General features: G+C 42.1%; 2 protein-coding genes across 2 annotated transcripts; both read left to right on the forward strand.

Moving 5' to 3' along the window:
• Positions 1 to 4389: 4389 nt before the first annotated feature.
• On the forward strand, positions 4390 to 14828 carry LOC121633436 (NACHT, LRR and PYD domains-containing protein 12-like). The gene is made up of 8 exons (XM_041975467.1): positions 4390 to 4402; positions 6622 to 6916; positions 7079 to 8846; positions 8936 to 9109; positions 10042 to 10215; positions 10402 to 10575; positions 10662 to 10708; positions 11568 to 14828. Exons 1-8 carry the CDS (start codon positions 4391 to 4393, stop codon positions 12119 to 12121), a joined length of 3198 nt encoding a protein of 1065 aa, XP_041831401.1. The 5' UTR covers position 4390; the 3' UTR covers positions 12122 to 14828.
• A 3136-nt stretch (positions 14829 to 17964) lies between these two features.
• LOC121633491 (photoreceptor outer segment membrane glycoprotein 2-like) lies at positions 17965 to 21907 on the forward strand. Its single transcript, XM_041975572.1, has 3 exons — positions 17965 to 18545; positions 21255 to 21501; positions 21648 to 21907. The coding sequence occupies exons 1-3, from the start codon at positions 17965 to 17967 to the stop codon at positions 21894 to 21896; spliced, it is 1077 nt and encodes a 358-aa protein (XP_041831506.1). The 3' UTR covers positions 21897 to 21907.
• The last annotated feature ends 1111 nt before the right edge of the window (positions 21908 to 23018 follow it).

Genomic DNA, 23018 nt, shown 5'->3' on the forward strand with positions numbered 1-23018 from the left:
CAAGATCCATTAGTACAGCTGAAAATAAAAATGAAAAGTCTTTACAAAAGCAGATTAGAAAATTGACCAGTGAGTTAAACCTGTTACTGATCTGCTGCTTCTACAATATTAAATTTTTCTGGATTGATTAACTTTACGAAAAGTCGATGTTACAGTTTATAACAGCAATTGAAATCATCATTTCGTTTTCATTTGTCTTTTTTTTACAGCCAAACGCAGCTCAGATATATCACACCTCCTCCACACATTCAAATATTCTCATAAACATAGAGATCCATTTAACAAATCGCACCAAATCAGGTCCACATTACGAGCTTTTATTTCGAAGGCTGAACCCCCTGTTTCGGAAGTTGTTCTTTGCTGCTGAGCTTTAACTTGACCCACCTGTGTGTCTCTCCCTCAGGAAAACGGAGGCCTGTCCCTCCTGCACCGGAAACGCTCCGGATACATGACGTCATGGTATGATTGACAGGATTCGGGAGAGACTGGTACAGCCCCTCCCCCACTGATGTCAGCGCGTGACATCATCACAATAACTCAGTAAACAAAGATTTATTTTGCATTTGTTAGTTAGTTAAGAGAAATAAACAAATCAATGAAGTTACTGTCAAAGTATTAATCACATTTGATTCAGTTATGAAGATTATATATTTATATATATATATATACACACACACACAAGATTAGTGTCCAGGGCACTCATCACAACACACTGATAGTCTCCACTTTCCTCCCATGTGTTGTTAAGGGGTTATTATGCCTTAATTAATACGTTTCATTTGTGTTATTGTTATGTTGCTAATATGTTATTCTTAATAATGCCTAATTGATGTATTACTACTGACAGACATATTTATCTGGTTCTGGATCAGATTCTCAGGTCTTCAGCCAGATGTGGAATCAGAGGACAGATGTTGTCTTGGTGAGGTTTTAGCTCTTGCCCCACAACTGAAGTTTTCTGAAGCTTCAACTCTCCTCTCGGAGCATCCTGTTGTTGTAGAAAGTAGCCAGCAGGTGTCAGTGCTGAGCAGCAGGAACACACTGATCTGGGTCAGTACCGCTGTTAACATGATGGGCTCCTCAGCTGAAATTAGAAGTGGAAGGTTTTCTCTTTACTTCTTCTGGTCATGTCAGAGCTGGTGTGTAAATTTAAAAAACATACCAGAAAACGTACAAAAAGGAAACCTGAAACCTTTTCTAGACACACTGAAACAAGCTGTAAAAATTACAACCTCATGTCTGGAATTAAAAGGAATAAATAAAATTTAAAAAATGCAGTTAACATACATCCAAGTCCTTCAATCTTTTTTTAAAAATTCTCATTTCAACTTTATTTTCTGTTTCTTTGTATTTTGCGTGCACCGCCTCCAGCAGGACATTTTATGTGTTTGACCAGCTGTAGTTTTCTCCCTTTCTGGGTGAAGTGTGTCATGCTTTATCAATTAAATTAAATTTTAGTTATTCTACTTTTATTAATCCCAGCTAGGAAATTCTTTCTCTGCATTTAACCCATCCTAGTTGCTTAGAGCAGTGGTCCGCCAGATTGCAGCTCCTGGGCTGCAGTTGGGGGTTAAGGGTCTTGCTCAGGGGCCCACAGTGTTTTATCTTAGTTGTCAGCCCAGGGACCTGAACCCTAGGTTCTCCAAACCCAAGCCCACTTCTGTAACCACTAGGCTACCACTGCCAACATAGACGTTAAGGGTTGATGGTTAGTGATGAAGGGGAGCAAAGATTTACTGTAGATGTATGTGATGCTGCTCTTGAAACACACATCAACCAAAACAACTAAGCCCTTACATGACATCATGAATGTGGCACAGAACATACACAGATCAAACAATGACAACACAATAGCAACGAATCACGGCGACAGAACAAGCTGCATGATATTAAGGTTTAGGATGAGTAACTGAGCCTAAATGGTTAAAAAAACAATAACTAGAAAACTGATAGACTATCATTTTTCACTTGTTTTGGTTTCGAAGTTGCTACCATCGAAGAATCTGCTGACTTGGCATCCTCAGAATGCTCTACTCGTGTATTTTGATATTATCACCTGCTTCTCCGGCACGATTACATCCGCATTTTGCAGGGGTCTCTGACTTCCTATCCATTGGTTTTATTAGCGTTTCAGTTCCAGATACCTGTGACATCACACAGATGATACAGTTCAATAAGTTCATAAAAAGTTTAAACACTGACATTTGTGGGGTTAGGCACCACAAGGAAGGTTTTCTGGGCCCTCAAATGGCTAGCTGTGGCCCTGGCTGGGTCTAAAGCAGATATTAATGAGAATAACCTTGGTTAGAAAACAATCCATTTATGATATTATTTGCTTGTTTGTCCAAAAAAAAAAGAGAGAAAAAAAACCAACAGATGTTCAGATTGTCTTGTTTCTGGTGTATGTATACAGATCATTAGTCGCAGGTTCGTCAGCGCCTCGTGTTTCAGACACAGTTGCTGAATTCTGTCTGTCTGACATGTAAAAGGTGTTCAGTTGCTCAAAGCTTTGATGACTTTTTTCAGTAAAAACATGGAAAGACAAAAAAAAGCACATTAAAGATATTTAATGATTTGAAACTATGCCAGTGAGTCCAAACAACGACCCGTTACGCCAACAGAACAAGCTGCACGTTAAGATTTGGGATGAATAATTAAGCTGAAATGATTAAAAACAAACAAACAAAAACTGATAAAAACACATTTTTAGTTGTTTTCGTTTCAAAGTAAAATCAGCTGACTTGGCATCCTCAGGATGCTCTTCTCTTGTATTTTGATGTTATCACCTGCTTCTCTGGCACCATTACATCCGCATTTTGCAGGGTCTCTGAATTCATATGGATGTAGATTATTAGATTTTTTTATTCCAGATACTTGGGATTAATTATTTTGGGATCTGTAAGATGAAATACATGTCTATGATAAACTGAGAGAATATCCAGGTTGCAAACAATGTCATCTAAAAGGATCATTAAATCTCGGTAATGAACTTATGAAAGGGACAATGAGGAGTTTTAGCTTTTTATTGGTTAATATGCTGTTATTTTACAGTTCTGGACCACTTCAGATAAGATTGTGCTGTACGTGGCCCCTAAACTAAAACAAGTTTAGATGTTTGCCTCAGATGATTGGTCGAATCCCAAATGGAACACTTGAGCACTCCTGCACTCACGGGCGCGCTCCCGCGAGGGGCTCGAGCGTTCAGTGGTATTCCAATTGGAATTGTGTGAGTGATCAAGGGATGATGGCGGACATTTTTGAGCCCTTTCTGCCCCCTTTCCATATGTGTGTATATATATATATATATATATGTGTGTATGGCGTCTCTCTCCTTGCAGTGCAGGTCTCAAAGTGCTGTCCCAATCCTATTTAAAGCATTTCGAGCCCTTGTGGCCTGTCACCCTCGACTCCTCACGCAGGTGATGTCATTTAGTCATCAGGGGCTCAGGGCGAGTGCTCAAGTTTTCGGTTTGGGATTGGGGGATTGAGTCATTGTGCAGAGCTTAACAAGCTGTTGAATAATTTAATTTGAATCAGGTGTGTTGGAGCAGGGATACATCTAAAACCTGCACCGGTCTTTGGGTGATCCAAAGACCGGTGCCCTGGCTGGTGAAGCTGCAGAGGAGACTCAGGTGGTGCTGGGGAGGATGGATGAAGCAGACAGAGCCAGCTGAGTGGTCTGCAGGTCTACGAAGGCCACGACTGATGTTTCGCTGCACATTATGGCCAAGTATGGAAGACCTGATGGGTGGAAAGATGTCAGGAATTCTTCATACAGCAGGGCACTCATTAACAGTGAGTTTTTACATCCTGGTTCTAATGCGTGTCTCACACTTGGTATTTTGTTTTATGATCCAGAATGAAAAATGAAAACCAGACACAAGCCAGTCTTTCAGCTTTAGGGTGTGTAACAGGTCTGACCCGAAGAACTTACCAGAGAAAGAAAGCTCTGGTTCTTTAGAACTGAGAGCAGGAAGAAGCCTACACCCAGACCACACATAATTTAAAAATGTGCTGTCACTAAGTGGTCATTATGGGTAAAAATCCTAAAATACTCCATCAGAAATAAGAAAATGTTCTTGTTTTAAACATCTTTGACTCTGATGTGGGCCCAGCTGATGTTCCGGGTCGGTACCGTCACATTGGTCCAAGTCCTTCAGATTTCCTTCATTAACTCTTTTGTTCCATTTTTTACAAATTCGAATTCCACAACCGAGTTTGGTGAGAGTTAAATAAACTCCCCATTGTCACAGCTAAGTCTGTTTTATCAGCACATTGCTGACGCCCCGCCCCCTGGTTGCCATGGTGACGTCTTCTCACTGATGATGAACATTTAAAAGCAGGTGAACGGACGCCAGAAGCATCCAGACGCTGCTGCAGCTGCAAGAAGATGAGCAGAAAGGTAAGCAGAGCACACCTGAGCATGTTCACCTGCAGGATGTTTGTAATTAATCATCATCTAAAGACTAGACTTGCATTTTAATCTGATTTGAAATGAAAGATGAAAACCACTAAAATGTAAAGGTGTAAGACTAATTATTTAAAACTTTGACTGAGGACATAAACTTCTCCGAGTCTGGTGGTTCTGACATGTTCGTTAACACGCTTACGTTAAAACTACCGAGCTGAGCTTCACGTGACAAACTTCAGATTTACATCATTCATGGTGGAAGAAGAATCTGTTCAGATCTGGACCAGATCCAGGTTTTTTGTTAAAACTGCAGAATCCTGAATAGACCCTGCTGGAGGATGCAGCAGAAGGTCTTTTTACTACTCTTATTTGTTTTCAATTTTAAGTAATTTTATTGTCCTCGTGGGAAACTTTGTTTACAGACCTTAAAAAAGGTCTTCAAAACATCGAGTAATAAAATCCACACACACACACACACACACACCAAACATGACAGTTCATTAAAACATCAATAAAAAAAACACTAAAATTAAATTTAAAAAGAAAAACATACCTTTAATAATTAAAAAACCCAAAATAAAAACACTAAAAAAAGAATTAAAACACTACACAAAATATGATCATGTAATAAAATCATAATAAATAAATAAGATCACCTGCAGCTATTTAGTTTTATGTCTTGTGGTTCTGTATCTCCGGCCGGAGGGAAGCGGTTGAAAGTCTTTATGCAGAGGGTGGTATAAATAATCTTCCAACTCTCTCAAACCAGGAAATGAAGGAAAATGTTAAAGCTGATTCAATAAAAGACTTTATAACATCTTTTACAACAGCTCAATGAGGCACTTTGTTGGTTCTGAAACCAGAAACGTCGGATTAAATATTACAAACCAAACTCAAAACCAAATCATGACCAATCTGTAGAAGATGTCTCATGCGAGGAAACGTTTTACTAAATAAACTCAGGTCTAATTTCACTGTCACATAAAGAAATGAGTTAAACTCCCTGCAGCTGCTGTGAAAATCGATCTGCTCACATGCATTTCAATGGTTGAACAGGAAAGCCGCTAAGTTTTCTGTCCGTAACCACAGCTTGTTAACACAGCTTAACCAAATAGTTTAAAGGGTAAAACTGCAGTTAACTGTAAGGGAAGGCAGGTGTGTTTAACACATTTCATGTACAAGACAAGCAAAGTGCTTATAAAACATTAAAAGCTGTTCAGATGGTGCAAAGACAGCATTCAGAAGTAGTAAAACACCTCCTGTTCCTCTGACCTCCACATAGTCTTTTGTTCCATCGTAATGTGACTTTATTTGAGGAAATTCTGTCTTGGTTCAGCCCACCGTCACCGTGTGATGCAGAGTTATTGGTTTTCTGGTGAAGCTGCAATTTTCTGAAGAAAAACTGTGGCATGCTGTAGAAAAGCTGTAGAACCTGTTCGTGAGTCGGATCATCAAGTTAATGAATGCGCTTTTGATTTCCTGACTTGATGACTGACAGGTTTGTATGACTGGTAAATTTCTGAGGAAGTCAAAGCTGCTCTTACAGCTACTGAGAGCCAATAAAATGATGACAAAGATGAATCATGCACACTAACATAGAACAGGAGCTACGTCCAGAAACCACTGTTGAAAACAATCCATGTCCCTTTTATTTCCTTTATTCTTTTTTCTTTTCTCTTTTTTATTATGGGGGGGTCTTTGTCCTGTGGTGGTCCACCGTTGGGTTCACCATGACTTACTGTAGTGTTGGTCTTTTTTTCACTTCTTTATTGTTATTTGCTCCCTGATGATAGTTTTAAGTTTTATATTTTTAAAAGTTTAATTCTTATAGATCCTCCCTCACCCAGTCTTACGGAGGCATCTCCTCCCCACTTACACACACACACACCCACACATACAGATATGCTGAGGTAGCACAAATGAACTTTTACTGTAAATTTTATTTATTTTTTTTTAATCTTTTTCCTCTCTTTCCTGTTTTCCTCATTTTTATTTGTTGGAATGTTTCTCTTCATTTCTTTGGTGTAAGTAGGTATTTTTTTGTTTGTCGTTGTTAAATATTGTCAATAAAAAAAAAAACCAATGATATCAATATTTTGGACATTAAAATGTCCTTTCACCTGTTGAGAAGAATGATGGGTGTAAGAAGAAAATATAATTCATTTTAAGCAGGAAATTGTTCCTTAAGACTTTTTCAAAAACTTTGGCAGCAAAAAAAGACGGTCACCTCTTCCCGGGAAGAGGTGCTCCTGAGAGCACTGAAGGACCTGGGAGACAACGAATTAAAAGAGTTCAAGTGGTACCTGCAGAAGCCTGAGGTCCTGGGTCGCTTCCCAATCATCCCAAGGAGTCGGCTCGATAAAGCCGACAGGACGGACACGGTGGATCAGATGCTGCAGACCTACTGTGAACACACTCTGGAGGTGACCAAAAAGGTTTTGAGGAAGCTTGATCGACCGGATCTTGTGAAGATTTTGATAGATCCAAGGAACGGAGCGGTTGTAGGTAAGATACCAAATTTTTATTTATATGACAATTAAAAATGACCAAGCAATATAAACTAAAGGAGCATTTTTATCTAATTACCTTTTCCACTGAGGACCTGAAAGTTCTTTAATTAATCACATTTACTAAAACATCCACACACTGATGTCATTTATTGTTTAGAGGCTGCACCTGAGTGCCAGAAACCTCTCAAATCCAGCCTGATAAAAAAGTTCCAGTGTTCTGCAGAAAAAGTAAAAAAAGGAGGAAAATCTAAGGATCAAGACGAAACCTACACAGAACTCGACCTGGTGATAGAGAAGAGCAACGAGATCAGTAAGGAACACGATGTCCAACAGATTGAAGCAGCATCCAGGAAACCAGTCAGACCAGACAAAACCATCAGATACCAAGACGTCTTCAAGCTTCCGCCTGGAAGAGATAGACCAGTCAGAACAGTGATGACGAAGGGAGTGGCTGGCATTGGGAAAACTGTCTTAACACAGAAGTTCACTCTGGACTGGGCTGAAGACAAAGCCAACCAGGACATCCAGTTCACATTTCCACTGACTTTCAGAGAGCTGAATGTGCTGAAAGAGAAGAAGTTCAGCTTGGTGGAACTTGTTCATCACTTCTTTACTGAAACCAAAGAAATCTGCAGCTTTGAAGAGTTCCAGGTTGTCTTCATCTTTGATGGTCTGGATGAGAGTCGACTTCCTCTGGACTTCCACAACAATGAGACCCTGACTGATGTTACACAGTCCACCTCTCTGGATGTGCTGCTGACTAACCTCATCAGGGGGAATCTTCTTCCCTCTGCTCGCCTCTGGATAACCACACGACCTGCAGCAGCCAATCAGATCCCTCCTGACTGTGTTGACGCGGTAACAGAGGTCAGAGGGTTTAACGAATCTCAGAAACTAGACTACTTCAGGAAGGTGTATCGAGATGAGAAGCTTGTCAGAAAAATCACTTCTTACATCAAGACATCACAAAGCCTCCAGATCATGTGCCACATCCCCGTCTTCTGCTGGATCACGGCTACAGTTCTGGAGGATATGTTGGAAACCAGAGAAGACGGAGAGCTGCCCAAGACCATGACTGAGCTCTACATCTACTACTTGGTGATTCAGTCCAAGCTGAAGGGAGGAATTGATTCGGAACCACAGTGGAATCAACCATGCAAGGAGAAGATTCTCATTCTGGGAAAACTGGCTTTTGAGCAGCTGCAGAAAGGAAACCTGATCTTCTACAAATCAGATCTGACAGATTGTGACATCAGTGCTAGATCAGTCTCAGTGATCACAGGCATGTTCACTGAGATCTTTAAAGAAGAGACTGGGCCCCACCAGGACAAGGTGTTCTGCTTCATCCACTCAAGTGTTCAGGAGTTTCTGGCTGCTCTTTATGTTCACCTGACCTTCGTCAACTCTGACAACAATGTGCTTGAAGAACAGCAAGGGAATTCCTGGATGGCCAAAATATCAAGACGTAAATCTAATCTCCACCAGACCGCAGTGGACAAGGCCACATACAGTCCAAACGGACACCTGGACTTGTTCCTCCGCTTCCTTTTGGGGCTGTCATCACCCACCTGTCAGACTCTCCTAAAAGGCCTGCAGACACAGACAGCTGGCCCACAGTCCAATCAGGAAACAATCAAATACATCAAGGAAAGGCTCGACAGTCATCTGTCTGCAGAGAGGAGCATCAATCTGTTCCACTGTCTGAATGAACTGAATGACCGTTCTCTGGTGGAGGAGATCCAACAGTCCGTGCGTTCAGGACGTCTCTCCACAGAGAAGCTGTCTCCTGCTCAGTGGTCAGCTCTGGTCTTCATCTTACTGTCATCAGAAAAAGATCTGGAGGCGTTTGACCTGAAGAAATACTCTGCTTCAGAGGAGGGTTTTCTGAAGCTGCTGCCGGTGGTCAAAACTGCAAAGAGAGCTCTGTAAGTGGAGCTATTTATGATTGCAAAAGGCAAATCTATAAAATGTATTGAAATTAGAAATTAACCTTGTTTTCTTTCATTTCTTTCAGTTTGAGTTCTTGTAATCTCTCAGAGAGAAGTCTTGAAGCTCTGTCCTCAATTCTCAGCTCTCAGTCCTCCAGTATGACAGAACTGGACCTGAGCAACAACAAACTGGAGGATTCAGGAGTGAAGAAACTGTCTGCTGTGCTGGAGAGTCCAAACTGTCCGCTTGACATTCTCAGGTCAGCTAAATGTTCCTCCATCCCTGTATAATGGCTTTATTCAGCTTACAGACACATCAGTGTTTTAAATGAGTCTTGTTTCCAACTCTAAAAGTTGTTTGTGAAAGGAGTTGGATCTACAAAAAGGTTTAGAGTCCACAGTTTATTAAAAACTGATAGCAGGGTTCAGCCTGCCAAGTCTAGATGGTTCTGCTCATGGTGGGTGTAACATCACAAAAAGACTAAACTTTTAAAGCATCCTTTTTGGGATATTATTCTGAAACATCTCTTGATAAAAGGACTTTTATCCTTGAAGGCTATATTAACATTGTTATACGTTACTTTGACTGGTGCCCCCATCCATCTCAATATGTGGTTTTCTGGACCAGAGGGAGCCAAATAATATACAAATGCCTTGGCAAGTAAGTTATACCTTGTGGACACCCGAAGTAATCCTGACAGCTTTGAAACCTCTCTGCTCCGTTTTGGGCCTTTGGAAAGAAGAACTTCACTTTTCCAGTCAAATCTTTTCTAAGGGCTTAAAAGGGACGGTCTGTTTTAGACATATTTGTTCAGCTTCCTGACTTAAACTGATGATCCATTGCAGGGAAAGCATTTTGAGTGGGTGCTCTCAGGGTATGAAACTTTGTCTTCCTGTCAGCTGGAAGTTGGTGAAGCTTTTTAAATCCAGGACATCTGGCAGTCCAGCAGTCCAGTTCAGGGAGGTCCCTCAGCAGCTTGCACAGAAAGTCCATCAAATAATTCTGTCTTTCCAACTAATGGGTACAGTCATGGAGACAAAAACCTACTCAAATTAACACAGGTTCTCATAAAGGATCCAGTTTCTCATCTGACATTAATGAGGATTTGACATCTTCTTGCTTCTTGATATTAAATTTAATGTCCAACAAAGTTCTCAATATACTTTGTATGTCACTGATCTTCATTTCCAGGCTTTCTAGCTGTAAGTTGTCATGGAGAAGCTGTGACAGTCTGGCATCAGTTATCAGTGCCCAGTCCTCCAATCTCAAAGAGCTGGATGTCAGCAACAACGACTTTCAGGATGCAGGAGTGCAGCTTTTATCTGCTGGCCTGGAGAATCGAAACTGCACCCTGGAAACTCTCAGGTTAGTAATGAGGGTGGTGTCTCCAGTGTGAAAGGTAGCATGTGGAACCATTTCACTCTCAGCCCACAAAAAATTAAAATCTATTATTCGGATAAAAAAATTTTTGTCATTAAATTCTTTTGTCACAAAATATTTCAGCTTTGAAATATGAAGTCAAATTGGTTTTAATGGTGTCTGTGTTGTTAGGCTGTCAGGCTGCCAGGTAACAGAAGAGGGTTGTTCCTCTCTGGCCTCAGCTCTGATGGCGAACCCCTCGCATCTGAAAGAGCTGGACCTGAGCTACAACCATCCTGGAGACTCAGGAAAGAGGATGCTGTCAGGTGGAGTGAAGGATCGCCAGTGCCGACTGGAAACTCTCATGTATGAGCCGAAAATGACAACAAATGTTTTCTGCCTCCTTCATTCTGAAAACTATTCGAAAGTTGAAATCGGTTTTGTTCCTGCAGAGTGGACAATTGTGGAGAAGAGCGGCTACAAGATGGTCTGAAGAAGTGTAAGCAACTTTCATGTATTTAGGCAGAATCCAGTTTGTATAAAGAGGAACAGACTACTACTGTTACTACTTTGAGTTTATTCCCAGATAACATGTTTGGGCCAAATCTGGGCTACTTATGGCTGAGTTACAGCACTGGCAAGTGTTGTGTGGGCCACATGTGGTCCAGATGTCAGTTGTTGGCCTTGACATTGATTACGCCAATTATCTTGTGGGCCAGAAGTGGCCCTAAGGGCCATGTATGCTGGACGCAGAAGATGGCTACGCAGATGGACGGACAGTATCGTCCGTCTTCTGCATTGGTTACGCACATCATTTGGTTCGTTTTCAGGGAGCTTAGCTATCCGTTGCCTGATGCAGAAGGCGGAGCAATACCACCGTAAGTCGGGGGGACAGTGTTGAGCAGAATAACTTATATGCAACCAGCGAAAGACACAAATTAGAGAAGCAAAACACTGTCTGAAACTGGCATCGGCTCATGGGAGTGAACTCTGAACTTAGCACTGCCCACTAGTGAAGAGTGGTCTTAACAACCGTGGCAATGCAAAGGATGCATGGAAGTATGAGGAGGGAGTATAAACTTAGCTTTTTGAAACGGACGTCACAATTCACGCCCGTAAGGGAGCATGAAAGGGACTTCATACGGGAAGCCTTTCTTATGATAATTTCTTCGTGGGCCACGTGTGGTGATGATGTGGCCGAGTTTTGGCAGCTACAATCATATTTCGTCAAAGCCGTTAGTCAAGGCCAAATCTGGGCCAAATATTTGTTGCTGTTTTGCTAACTGCTTCCAATAACTTGAAACGAAAACAAAGCCATCAGTGATGACAGATGATAACTTGCTGCTTGTGTCTTTCAGATGCCTGTCAGCTTGAAATAGACCTGAACACAGCTCACAGAAACCTGAAACTGTCTGATGATGGCAAGAAGTTGACCGTGGTGAGAGAAGAGCAGCCATATCCAGATCATCCAGATCGCTTCGACCACTGCTGCTGGCAGGTGCTGTGTAAAAACGGTGTGACTGGGCGTAGTTACTGGGAGGTGGAGAGGGAGGGATGTGTTGTCATAGCGGTGAGCTACAAAAGAATCAGCAGGAAGGGAAGCAGTGCAGACTGCAGGCTCGGCTGGAACGATCAGTGCTGGAGTCTCATCTGCACTGAAAATAATTACACCTTCTGGCACAATAAGAGGGAAAAGGTGGTCCCTTTCCCATACCCACATCCTGAGTCCAGAAGGGTGGCGGTGTACGTGGACTGTCCTGCTGGGACCGTGTCCTTCTACAGAGTCGCCGCCGACACTCTGACACACCTTCACACCTTCTCCACCACATTCACTGGCCCTGTCTTCCCTGCCTTTGGGTTTGGGTTTGGGTACTGGTCATATGGGGCTTCGGTCTCTCTGTGTGAGCCGTAGCATCTCCACCAGCTGATGGTCAAACTACCACCGCTGTTTTAATAAGAATACTGAAGGTAACCAAGTCAAGCAGCAGTTTAAACCATTTTCTTGTGATTGTACTGTAGCTGCGTCTCGATTTGCTTTGTTTTGATGCTTTTTTTTGTGTGTTGAGTCACATGGTGTGGAGGGATCAGTTACTTATATCAGGTCTAATCAGATGGATGAATTCGAATCATTGGGTGCTGTTTTCAAATGTGATTTTTTTGTTTGTGATGTTATTTGATGTTTCTTGTTATGAAAGAATGTGCAAATCAGAAATAACGAGGATCAGTGCTGTTTTATGTTAATGTGCATTTAATCCATCAAGATCTAAAACTTCTTTTAATAATTCTTCTCATAGCTGAAGAACGTTTGAAGACAGACGTCTAAAAGCTGACAATATTTCCAGAGTCTGAGACAAACAGAAACAAGAAATCAGAAAGCAGAGTTTAAACCTTCGTATTTATTGTAAATTAATCCCTTTAACCATGTGTATGGAAGCTGAAAGCGGCCTTTATCGGCTCTTTTCTTTTTTAATCGTTATCTCAAAATAACAAGCTAATTTTCTTGTTATCTGGAGATAATGAGGACTGTTTTCTCACGATAAAGGGATAATATATCTCTTTATCTTGAGAAAACAGTTTGTTTTCTCGACACTGACAGCCCTGCAGATGCTTCAGTGCCAAACTGCTGCATCCAAACATGAAGGAGTGCTTGGAGGTCTGTGATTCTCAGTAGACCACAAACACACTCAGTAAAATCCAATATATATTTTTTAATGCACATACTTAAATGTTTTATAATTCTCATATATAAACAACCAGTAGGTTTCTGGAGGGAACCTGTGTGGAGTTGGTATGTTCTCCCCGTGTATGCATGGGTTCTCTCCCCGCTTCCTCCCGCAGTCCAAAGACTGAGCTTTCTCATTAGGAGGGACTGCGAGTCTGGTTGAAGGTTTGTCTCTCTGTGGTGGCTCTGTGATGGACCAGGAGCAGCTCCAGCCTTCTGGCAACTCTGCATTTGAATAATCCGTCATAACGAGAGAAAATTGTCCCGTTATCACGAGAAAATTGTGTTTAAAAAAAACCTGCATGTACGGTTGCTCTCAGCTTCGGCTTTGGGCCCATTGCAGGGAGGCCACGTTGTGTAAATTTTGCCCTAACCAGGTGATTTGCTGGTTGAAACCAACCAGGAAGTAACAAACATGTTGCAGTAAAGAGTGGCGCTGTTATTGTGTGTCAAGTTTTTTTTGCCAGAAATAACGATGTGACCTCATTTTTCTGAGAGGAGAACTCTACTTTGCAGAGGACCCAAGATTCCAGATTTAAAGATTTTATTAAATTTCTCTCTAATATGTTTTTTATCCACCAAGTTTCTAGTGTAAATAGTACTGAGTTGTTATTGATTAATTACGTTGTTAAGGGGTGGTTGTTTGTGAAATTTAATATCATGTTCACCAAAACTAGCAGCTGTTTTCATGGTGCACATTTTTACAATCACTTTGTAATTTCTAGTTTTATACGGCATAATTGTAGATGCTCACAAATCGGCTATTTTGGAGGCATCTACTCTGAGTTGGTGCAGTGGGAATGCCAACGGCCTGGTGATGACATCTAGTTTCAGGTACGGATCATTAATGACTGACTGTTGTGTGATCAAGGTGTCGAGACAGTGTTGATGGTGCTTCTCATTCTGACGACTTTGCGGTTTGTTGAAGGAAATTTTTGATTTAGAAATATCTGTATGAGTCGTATTTCCCTCCTGCGGCCTGTAGCCGAGGAGGTTTGGAGGATGTTGTTTATTATTATTATATTTAGGGGTTTGAACAAATAATACATGAAGTCATTTTGATTGGAAAACTTGTCCACTTGCATGTCTTATGAAACCAGGCTTATCAGTGTCTGTTTGCTAACTTTTTTTCTTTTATTGATGTAATTGTGATGCAAGACTGGGTCCAGTTTGAACTTACCTTAAAGGTCTGGTAACAGTCCATTACAGCACTGCTATAGACTGAAAAAAGAAAAGGAAAGAAAAAAAAATCATAACATTTAAGAGATAATTTGTTTTGCTGATTGGAAGATTTAACTTTGTGCGTTGCGGGGAAACTTTCTGAAGGGAGAAGTTTTATATTTAAACATGCTTTATCAGAGAAAACAACATGGTCTGAGTTGTGAATGGTCTTTTTCAGCTACTAAAATACGTTTTTTCTTTAAATATTAGGTTAAATCAACCATTAATATCCGTGTACCTGGCAGCACTTTGAGGTTTCTGCACAGCTTTCCAGACTGGTTTTGTTTTACTGCTGATTATCATGTTCCACATGTTGCTGGCCACTCCTCAGACACCAGCTCATCACTGTGTTTCGTCCAATCAAAGTTAATCCTGAAACAAAATGCCCTCATGTATTTGGGCTCATATGAGTTGGACTTTGAGGAAGAAAATCTCAGCGGTTCAACCTGCAGCAGAAAATAATTCAGGTTCATTCTGTAAGTTGTGTTCTACAAATAAGCATCCAAGTCTGTTCAGACAAAACTTTAAACTTTTTTTGTTTTAATCCACTCATTTACTCATTTGTTGGATTCTTATTATTATTTTGCCCTCTGTAAATGTCTGGGTTTTTGACAGAGGTGTTCTGAAATTACTTGTGTACATCTTTGATAATAAAGTGAAAACTGGTGAAATAAATAATAAATATGTGTGGCATCAGTCTTGTGATTGCTTCAACATTCAAAATATACAACATGTTAACTTTTGGATGAACTCATTGCATAACAATAAAAAAAAGCAGGATCATGAAGACCAAAGTTCTGCAGATGTGCAGGTTAGAGTTGGTTATAGATCAAAATCAAACATGCTAAATGTCAATCAGAACTTTAAGTTTAAGCTTTAAGTTCATTATCAGAGCATGGAATAACCCCGTCCACTACACAGTGAAGCATGGTGGTGGCAGCATCATGCTGTGGGATATTTTTCAGCAACCGGTGGTTCACCTTCCAGCAGGACAAAAACCCTCAACATACAGCTGAAGGAACACACAAGTGGTCTAAGGAAAAAATTTAAATGTGTTGGAATGGTTGAGTCCAAACCCAGAACTCAGTCCAATCGAGAGTCTTCGGCAAGATTTAAAGACTTCTGAACATCATCAGAGCCAAACTCAAGCTGAAGAACGGACAAAAATCCCAGAGGTTGGATGTACTGAGATCGTAAAAAAACTCCCAAAGAAACTTGTTCTTTTCATTACTGCAAAAGAGGTTAAAAATGACTCTCAGGAGAGAATTCTTACACTCAGGTTTTAGGTTTTTGTCTTATTTCTTGTTTCACATTTATAAACTTTTTACACCTTCACAGCTGACGGTATGTTGTGTTGATCACATGAAACAAACCCAGAAAATCCATGTAGGGCGCTTAAAGTTAACCCAGGTCAGTTCGGTGTGTATGGACCAATGTAAACACTCATTCGGACTCTGGTCTGTTTGAAAATCAGGGCCTCGGTTCGCTTGCAAGTCAACCCTGGTCTGGTGTGCTGACAGTGGGAAAGCAAACAGACCATCCAGTGGATCAAAGAGACCAAGTGACATATGACACAACGTTCCACATCATATCTGATATTTCATGTGATGATGCACTTCTGGCAGCAATTACAGCCTCCAGTCTTTTTGAATATGATGCCACTAGCTTGGCACACTTCTCCTCTTTGCAGGTTGGATGGGAAGCATCGGTGCACAGTCATTTTCAGATCTCTCCAGAGATGTTCAATCAGATTTAAGTCTGGGCTCTGGCTGGGCCCCTCAAGGACATTCACAGAGTTGTCCTTTTACATCCTGGCTGTGTGCTTTGGGTCGTTGTCCTGCTGATAGATGAATCGTTGCTCCATTCTGAGATCAAGAATGCTCTGGAACCGGTTTTCATCCAGGATGTCTCTGTGCATTGCTGCATTCATCTTTCCCTCTATCCTGAGTAGTCTCCCAGCTCCTGCTGCTGGAAAAACATCCCCACAGCATAATGCTGCCACCACCATGCTTCACTGCAGGGATGGTATTGGCCTGTTGATGGTGCCTGGTTTCCTCCAAACATGACGCCTGGCATTCACGCCAAAGAGTTCTATCTTTGTCTCCTCAGACCAGAGAAATTTGACCAGAGAGTCTTTCAGGTGGATTCAGGCAAACTCCAGGTGGGCTGCCATGTGCTTTTTATTAAGGAATAACTTCCTTCTGGCCACTCTACCATACAGGCCTGATTATGGATTGCTGCACAGATGGTTGTCCTTCTGGAAGGTTCTTCTCTCTCCACAGAGGACAGAGTGACCATCGGGTTCTTGGTCGCCTCCCTAACTAGAGCCCCTCTCCCCTGATCGCTCAGTATAGGCAGCCGTCCAGCTCTAGGAAAAGTCCTGGTGGTTCCGAACTTCTTGCATTTATGGATGATGGAGGCCATTGCGCTCATTGGGATTCAATGGGCTTCAAGGCAGCAGATATTTTTATGTACCCTTCCCCAGATTTGTGCCTTGAGACAATCCTGTCTCGGAGGTCTACATACAATTCCTTTGACTTCATGCTTGGTTTGTGCTCTACCATGTACTGTCAAGTGTGTGCCTTTCCAAATCATGTCCAATCAACTGACTTTACCACAGGTGGACTCCAGTTAGGCTGTAGGAACATCTCAAGGATGATCAATTGAAACAGGATACACCTGAGCTCACGTTTGAGCTTCATGGCAAAGACTGTAAATACTTATGTACATGTGATTTCTTAGTGATTCATTTTTAAAAAATTTGCAAAACTCTCTTAAAAACCATTTTCACAGTTTCATTGTGGGGCATTGTGTGTAGAATTTTGAGTACAAAAATTAATTTATTCCATTTTGGAATAAGGCTATAACATAACAAAATGTGGAAAAAGTGAAGCATAGTGAATACTTTCCGGATGTGCGGTAAAATGAGTTGAACTCAGCGTAGCTTTCTGCTGACGTTACAGCTGGTGTTTGGAGATTTCACAGCTTACAACAAGGCTGATTATCTGTAAGGAGATTACAGGTGCAGGATGGGAAGTTAGCAGGTGTTTCAGACTGCAGTGTTTGCTTCATGGCTGAAACTGTGGCAGAGCTCATCCTGCTGGAGGATGACAGAGGTCAGAGCAAACAGAGCGGCGGTCTGACGGATGAAAGCAGAATTCCGGTGGATCTTCAGGGAGTAGAAGGTGCTGGAGGGGGCGGTGTGATGCTCAGTTCCTGTTTGATGTGAAGGTGCGTGAATCCTCAGAGGAACATGACAAGTAACCTGTTGTATATTTATTCTGAGGAGAATTATAGGAAATGTTGATCTGATTCATATCCTGGACGTGCTATAGTGACTCAGTTTATCTATCTGAGATGATGAGCTTTCAGAAAATCAGCAGCAGTTTGATAAAACTCTGACCTTCTTTCTTCTCTGCAGCGCTCTCATGTTGCTTGCGTCTTTAAAGTTGTGGAGCATCTAAAATACCTCATTAAGCTGCTTATGACACCCTGAAGACAACAGGCTTCGCAGCTTCCTCCTACTTCAAAGCAGGACCTCTGTGTTGGTTGCAGCCATGTGGACCTGATATGAGAACGTGTCTTCTCCAGGATCTGAGGGTGAAGGATGTAGGATGGCATACAGATTGATGGATTTGTTTATATGAATCAAGCTGATCATGGCCGAAATTCACACTTTCTGTTCGGGGACAAGTCGCCATGTTTAAAGTGTTTGTGGTGCAGCATTTAGTGGTCGTGAGTGGTACTGCACCCTAAGTTATTGACCATGTCTGCCACTTCCTGGACGTGAGACAGTCTTAAACCAGGCCAGTATGGCAGTGGGTAAAGTAATCTTCACCAAGATAGAGAGGGAAAAGTTGGCCGAGGTCCTTTGGCTGCTCAATTGGATCTCTGTGGTGACAGGAGCTATCCTCTTTGGCCTGGGCTTGTTCCTCAAAGTGGAGATTCAAAAGTGGCAGGAAGTGATGTCAGAGCAAGGGATTCACTATGTGCCGTACATGCTGATCACCACGGGCCTCGCCGCCTGTGGCATCAACTTCCTCGGTGGTCAGATCTGCCTGGACTGCACCGACACAAATAAGTTCCTACGCTGGAAGCTGGTGATGATGCCCTACGTCATCTGCACCTTCTTCTTCACCGCCTGCGTCCTGGTGGGGGCGCTCATGTGCTACAGCGTCCGCAGCCAGCTGGAGGAGTCTCTGCACTTGGGCTTGAGGAACACCATGCTCTATTATAAGGACACAGACACGCCAGGACGCTGCTACCTGAAGAGAACTTTGGACCTGCTACAGATCCAGTTCGAGTGCTGTGGGAATACCGGCTATCAGGACTGGTTCCAGATCCAGTGGATCAGCAGCCGCTACCTGGACATGACCAGTAGTGCTGTCGTAGAGTAAGTGGAGCCAGAGCTTCTGAAGGTTGTTGATCCCAGTCAGTCCTGCCTGATGGCAGCAGATTCCATCAGATTCAGAAGATCAGTACTAATGATAGGCAAAATATCTGACCCAAAAATATGGGCATAAAAATTCTATTTTTTTTTTTTTTTTAATATCTGAAGAATTCATTTGGCCCTTCAATGAAATTTAAATAAACAAAAAATAAAAGATACTATATATATACATACATATATATACATATACATATATATATATATATATATATATATATATATATATATATATATATATATATATATATATATGTGTGTGTGTGTGTGTTTGAGGGTGTGTGTGTGGGTGTGTATAGAACTATAGCAGTGCTAAAGGTGTCCACCAGGGGGCACAATACAAGTATCAGATTGTAGACGACAAGGTTTTAAGCAAAGTTTTCACCATAAAGTGATGCAATAGCTCAGAGACTAAATGTATTGTAGGTCGACTTTACAGTTTTTAAGCAGATTCTATGACAAGATTTAATGTCTGAGTAACTTAAAACAAACTTTCCACTAAATTATAATGAATCCTCTTGATCAACAACGGTGGCTTTGGTACTTTGTTCATAAAATCAGCAAACATTTTACAACAAGTAAACAAATTCAAGCAAGTACAGGAAGATTCTAGTGCATAGTAACTATTTTTAATGCAGATTCTGTACTTTAATCATCTCTGGAAGCGTGCACAAGGAGGAAGCGTTAGCAAAGACATTTCACAGACAGTAAACATTTTCAGATTGAGGCCACAGCAGGTGAACCTGGAAGATACTGAGATTAAGGATTAACCAGCAGGGTTTAGCTCAGACTTCACATTTATACAAACACACACTGAGGGTCAGTTATATACCATTTTATAAAAAAGAAACTCTAACCTAAGTTCTAAGGAGACACATAAATCTGGTCCTCACGAGGTGTTGAAATTCAGTAACTACAGCCTCAGGTAAACAACACGACAGTTCACACTGTGTCAGTATTTATTGAACAGAAACTAAAAGTCAGCATCAGTGTGAAAAACTGTGTCCACCCTTACAGCCTTCACAGGAGGTAGAGGGTCAGTAGCAGCCAGGAGTTGCTGGGAGAAGTCAGGTGAAAGGTTATAAGGTGATTTCCAAACTAACTCTACAGAAAGAAAGATTATTCTTATATAAGTGGAAAACCTTGAAAAGAGCTGCCAGTCCTCCCAGTAGTGGATGTCCTAATAAGTTCAATCCAAAGTCAGACTGTGCAATGCACAGAGAACATGTAAGAACCCAAGAGCTACATCTCAGATTCTCCAGACTTCAGTTAGCATGCTAAATGTTAAAGTTCAGGACAAGTGGAAAAAGACTGAACAAGAATGGCTGGTTTGGAAGGGCTCCAGGAGAAAGCCTCTTCTCTCTAAAAAGAACATGTCAGCATAGCTCATGTTTGCAAAGCTGCATCTAAACAAACCACAAGGTAGACCAGAAATGGAGATATCTGACTGTCAGCACGGTGGTGAAAGGATGATGATCTGGGCTTGTTCTGCAGCTATCTGGACACCTTGCAGTCACTGAGTGGACCATGAACTCCTCTGAATAACAACGTATTCTAAGCCTCGTTTCTACCAAAGGGTGCCGGACGGGACGGGACGCATTTTTTTGCATTTCCACATGTGAAAACTGGGAAGGGTACCTTAATATCCGACCCGACCCGTCCTACTTTGTTGGGACTCTTCCATTGGAGTACCAATCTAACCAACCTGACCCAAAAAGATGGAGTTTGACACACTGTGCTGATTAAATCTTCATTTAAAATGGCGTTATGAAACACCACCAAGAAGAAAGAATTGTTGGATGACTGCCATTCTCCCCCGTTGTTTCTGAGTCTGTTTAGGTTATACTTTAAGGAAGCCATTGCTCTGCTATTACAAGGCATCAATCACTATCCAGCTGATACTCTGCCTTTCAGGTAAGGTTATGGTTGGCTGTGGGAATGCAATGAAATTACAGTTTACAAACCCTAACAGTCCCGTCCCGAACTGCACCTGTTGGTGGAAACAAGGCTCTAAAGTCAGATGTGAGTCCATCTGTCTGACAGCTAAAGCTTGGCTGAAACTGTCTCATGCAACAGGACAATGATCCCACATACAGCAGTAGATCGACAACAGAATGGCTGAAGAAGAAAGGAACAAAGGTGCTGACATGGCCAAACAAAGTCCAGACATCAACCTGGTTGAAGCTGTGGTGGGATCTTCAGCGAGCTGCAAACCTCAATGAACTAAAGCAATGTTGGAAAGAAGAGTGGACCAAAAATGTTAACCACCATGTCAAACACGGATAAGGTCATCCAGAAAATCATTACTTCAACTTATTGCTGCTAAAGGAGCTTCTACAAGCTGCTGAATCATCACAGGAATTCTGACTTTTAGTTTCTGTTCAGCAAATAATGACACATTGTGATCTGTCATGTCTTAGGATCTGATAAGGAAGCAGATTAGTTTATTTTTATTACCTCCTCAATTATAAAACTTTAAAATTGAAAGTATGTGGACACTTAGCATGCAGCATAGAAAATATCAGGCGAGAACCTCTTTAAAAGATAACTGTCAGAGGAGACAAAGAGGTTTCAAACTCAAAGAAAGTTCTGCTGAACTGTTAATGGTTCTGCAGAGGTGCTAGTTTTCGTACTGTTATCTGCTCCTCCCTGTAGCCGTCTGAGGAGTAACGTGGAGGGGAAGTACCTGATGGACGGCGTTCCCTTCAGCTGCTGCAGCACCCTCTCCCCTCGGCCCTGCATCCAGCAGCAGCTCAGCAACCCCTCGGCCCACTTCAACTACGATGAGCAGGACCGGCAGCTGAACCTGTGGAGGAGAGGCTGCCGACAGGCTCTACTGGACCACTACACTGGCATCATGCAGTCTATCGGCCTCACCGTGCTCCTCATCTGGCTCTTTGAGGTATTCAGAATTAATACTCAGCTAATCAGATCCAATAAACCCAATACTGAATCTGAGAAAGCACCGGCTGTCAAGTAGCTTCATTTGGGTTTCAGAAAGTGCTTATATAAATAATAAATACTAATCAATATTCATATTCCTGCCAGCTCTTAGTTCTGACTGGAGTGCGGTACCTGCAGACAGCCATGGAGAACGTTCTCCGTCTGGGAGATCCCGAGTCGGAATCAGAGGGTTGGATTCTGGAGAACAGTCTGGCAGAAACGGCCCGATCCAACTTTAACATCATAAAGAACCTGGGAAAGTGTTACCAGGTGGACGACGATCCGAACATCAACATCCCAACGGCTGCTGCAGAGCAGGAGGTACCATCCCAGCAGGTCCCGGTGACCAGCTAGCATCTGAACTAAAGACCAGCTAGCATCTGAACTAAACCTTGGTCACAGACCAGGAACCTCCCCCAGCTGCAGGATGAGGTGTGACGAGGTCAGCCCATCTTCTGGCAGAAAAAACAACCACTGTCAGGTTCTATTGGACCACAGACAGACCCTAATGGACCACCAACAGGCTCTAATGTACCACTGACAGGTTCAAATGGACCACCAGTGGGTTCTAGTAGACCACCGACTGGTTCAAATGGACCATTAACAGGTTCTAATGGACCACCGCCAGCTTCTAATCGCCCACCGACTGGTTCTAATGGCCCACCAACAGGCTCTAATGGACCACAGATAGGTTCTAATGGACCACCAAGGGGTTCTAGTAGACCACCAAGTGGCGCTAATGGACCACCGACAGGCTCTAATTGAACACCAAAAGGTTCTAGTGGACCACCAATGGGTTTTTATGGACCATCAACAGGTTCTAACTTCTGACAAGGAGTTCTGCTACAATAAAATTCAAGTTTCTTTTGGTTTCTAATGTTATGAAAACAAGTTTTAAAAGGTGCTTCAACAGAAGCAAAAATGACTTAATGAAAAACAGCTCAATAAAATGTTGAAATTCAAGTTCTGTTTATTCCTTTTATTGGATCTTTGGTTTCTCTCAGAGTCTGAATGTGGACAGACTGGGACCTCATCCTCCATCAACCACCCCCCCCCCCCCCCCCCCCCCCCCCCCCCACACACACACACACACACACACACACACACACACAGATGTGCTGATGGTAAATTTAATAAAAGGCTTTCACACTGTGGTTCATGTGTTCACTTCAGACAGAACAGAAACTCGATCAGCTGATCCAAATCCTCATCAATTATGTCTGAGTCAATCAATTACTCAATCAGTGCTGGAAGATACACTGATTACAGTCCAACACGCACAACGGACTACACAACCATCTATTCATCCATCCATCCATTTACAAACCATCCAGCCATCCGTCCACCATTTTCCTCTTAATCCAGCTCAGGCTCAGGGGGTTGCAGGTGGAGGGGGAACATCACAGACTTACTCCTCAGGTCAGTTCAGGACTACCAGTTAACATCCTCGTGGTTATGGACTGTCGGCAAAAGCTG

Source organism: Melanotaenia boesemani, chromosome 22 (assembly GCF_017639745.1).
Source record: "Melanotaenia boesemani isolate fMelBoe1 chromosome 22, fMelBoe1.pri, whole genome shotgun sequence".
Lineage (NCBI taxonomy): Eukaryota > Metazoa > Chordata > Actinopteri > Atheriniformes > Melanotaeniidae > Melanotaenia > Melanotaenia boesemani.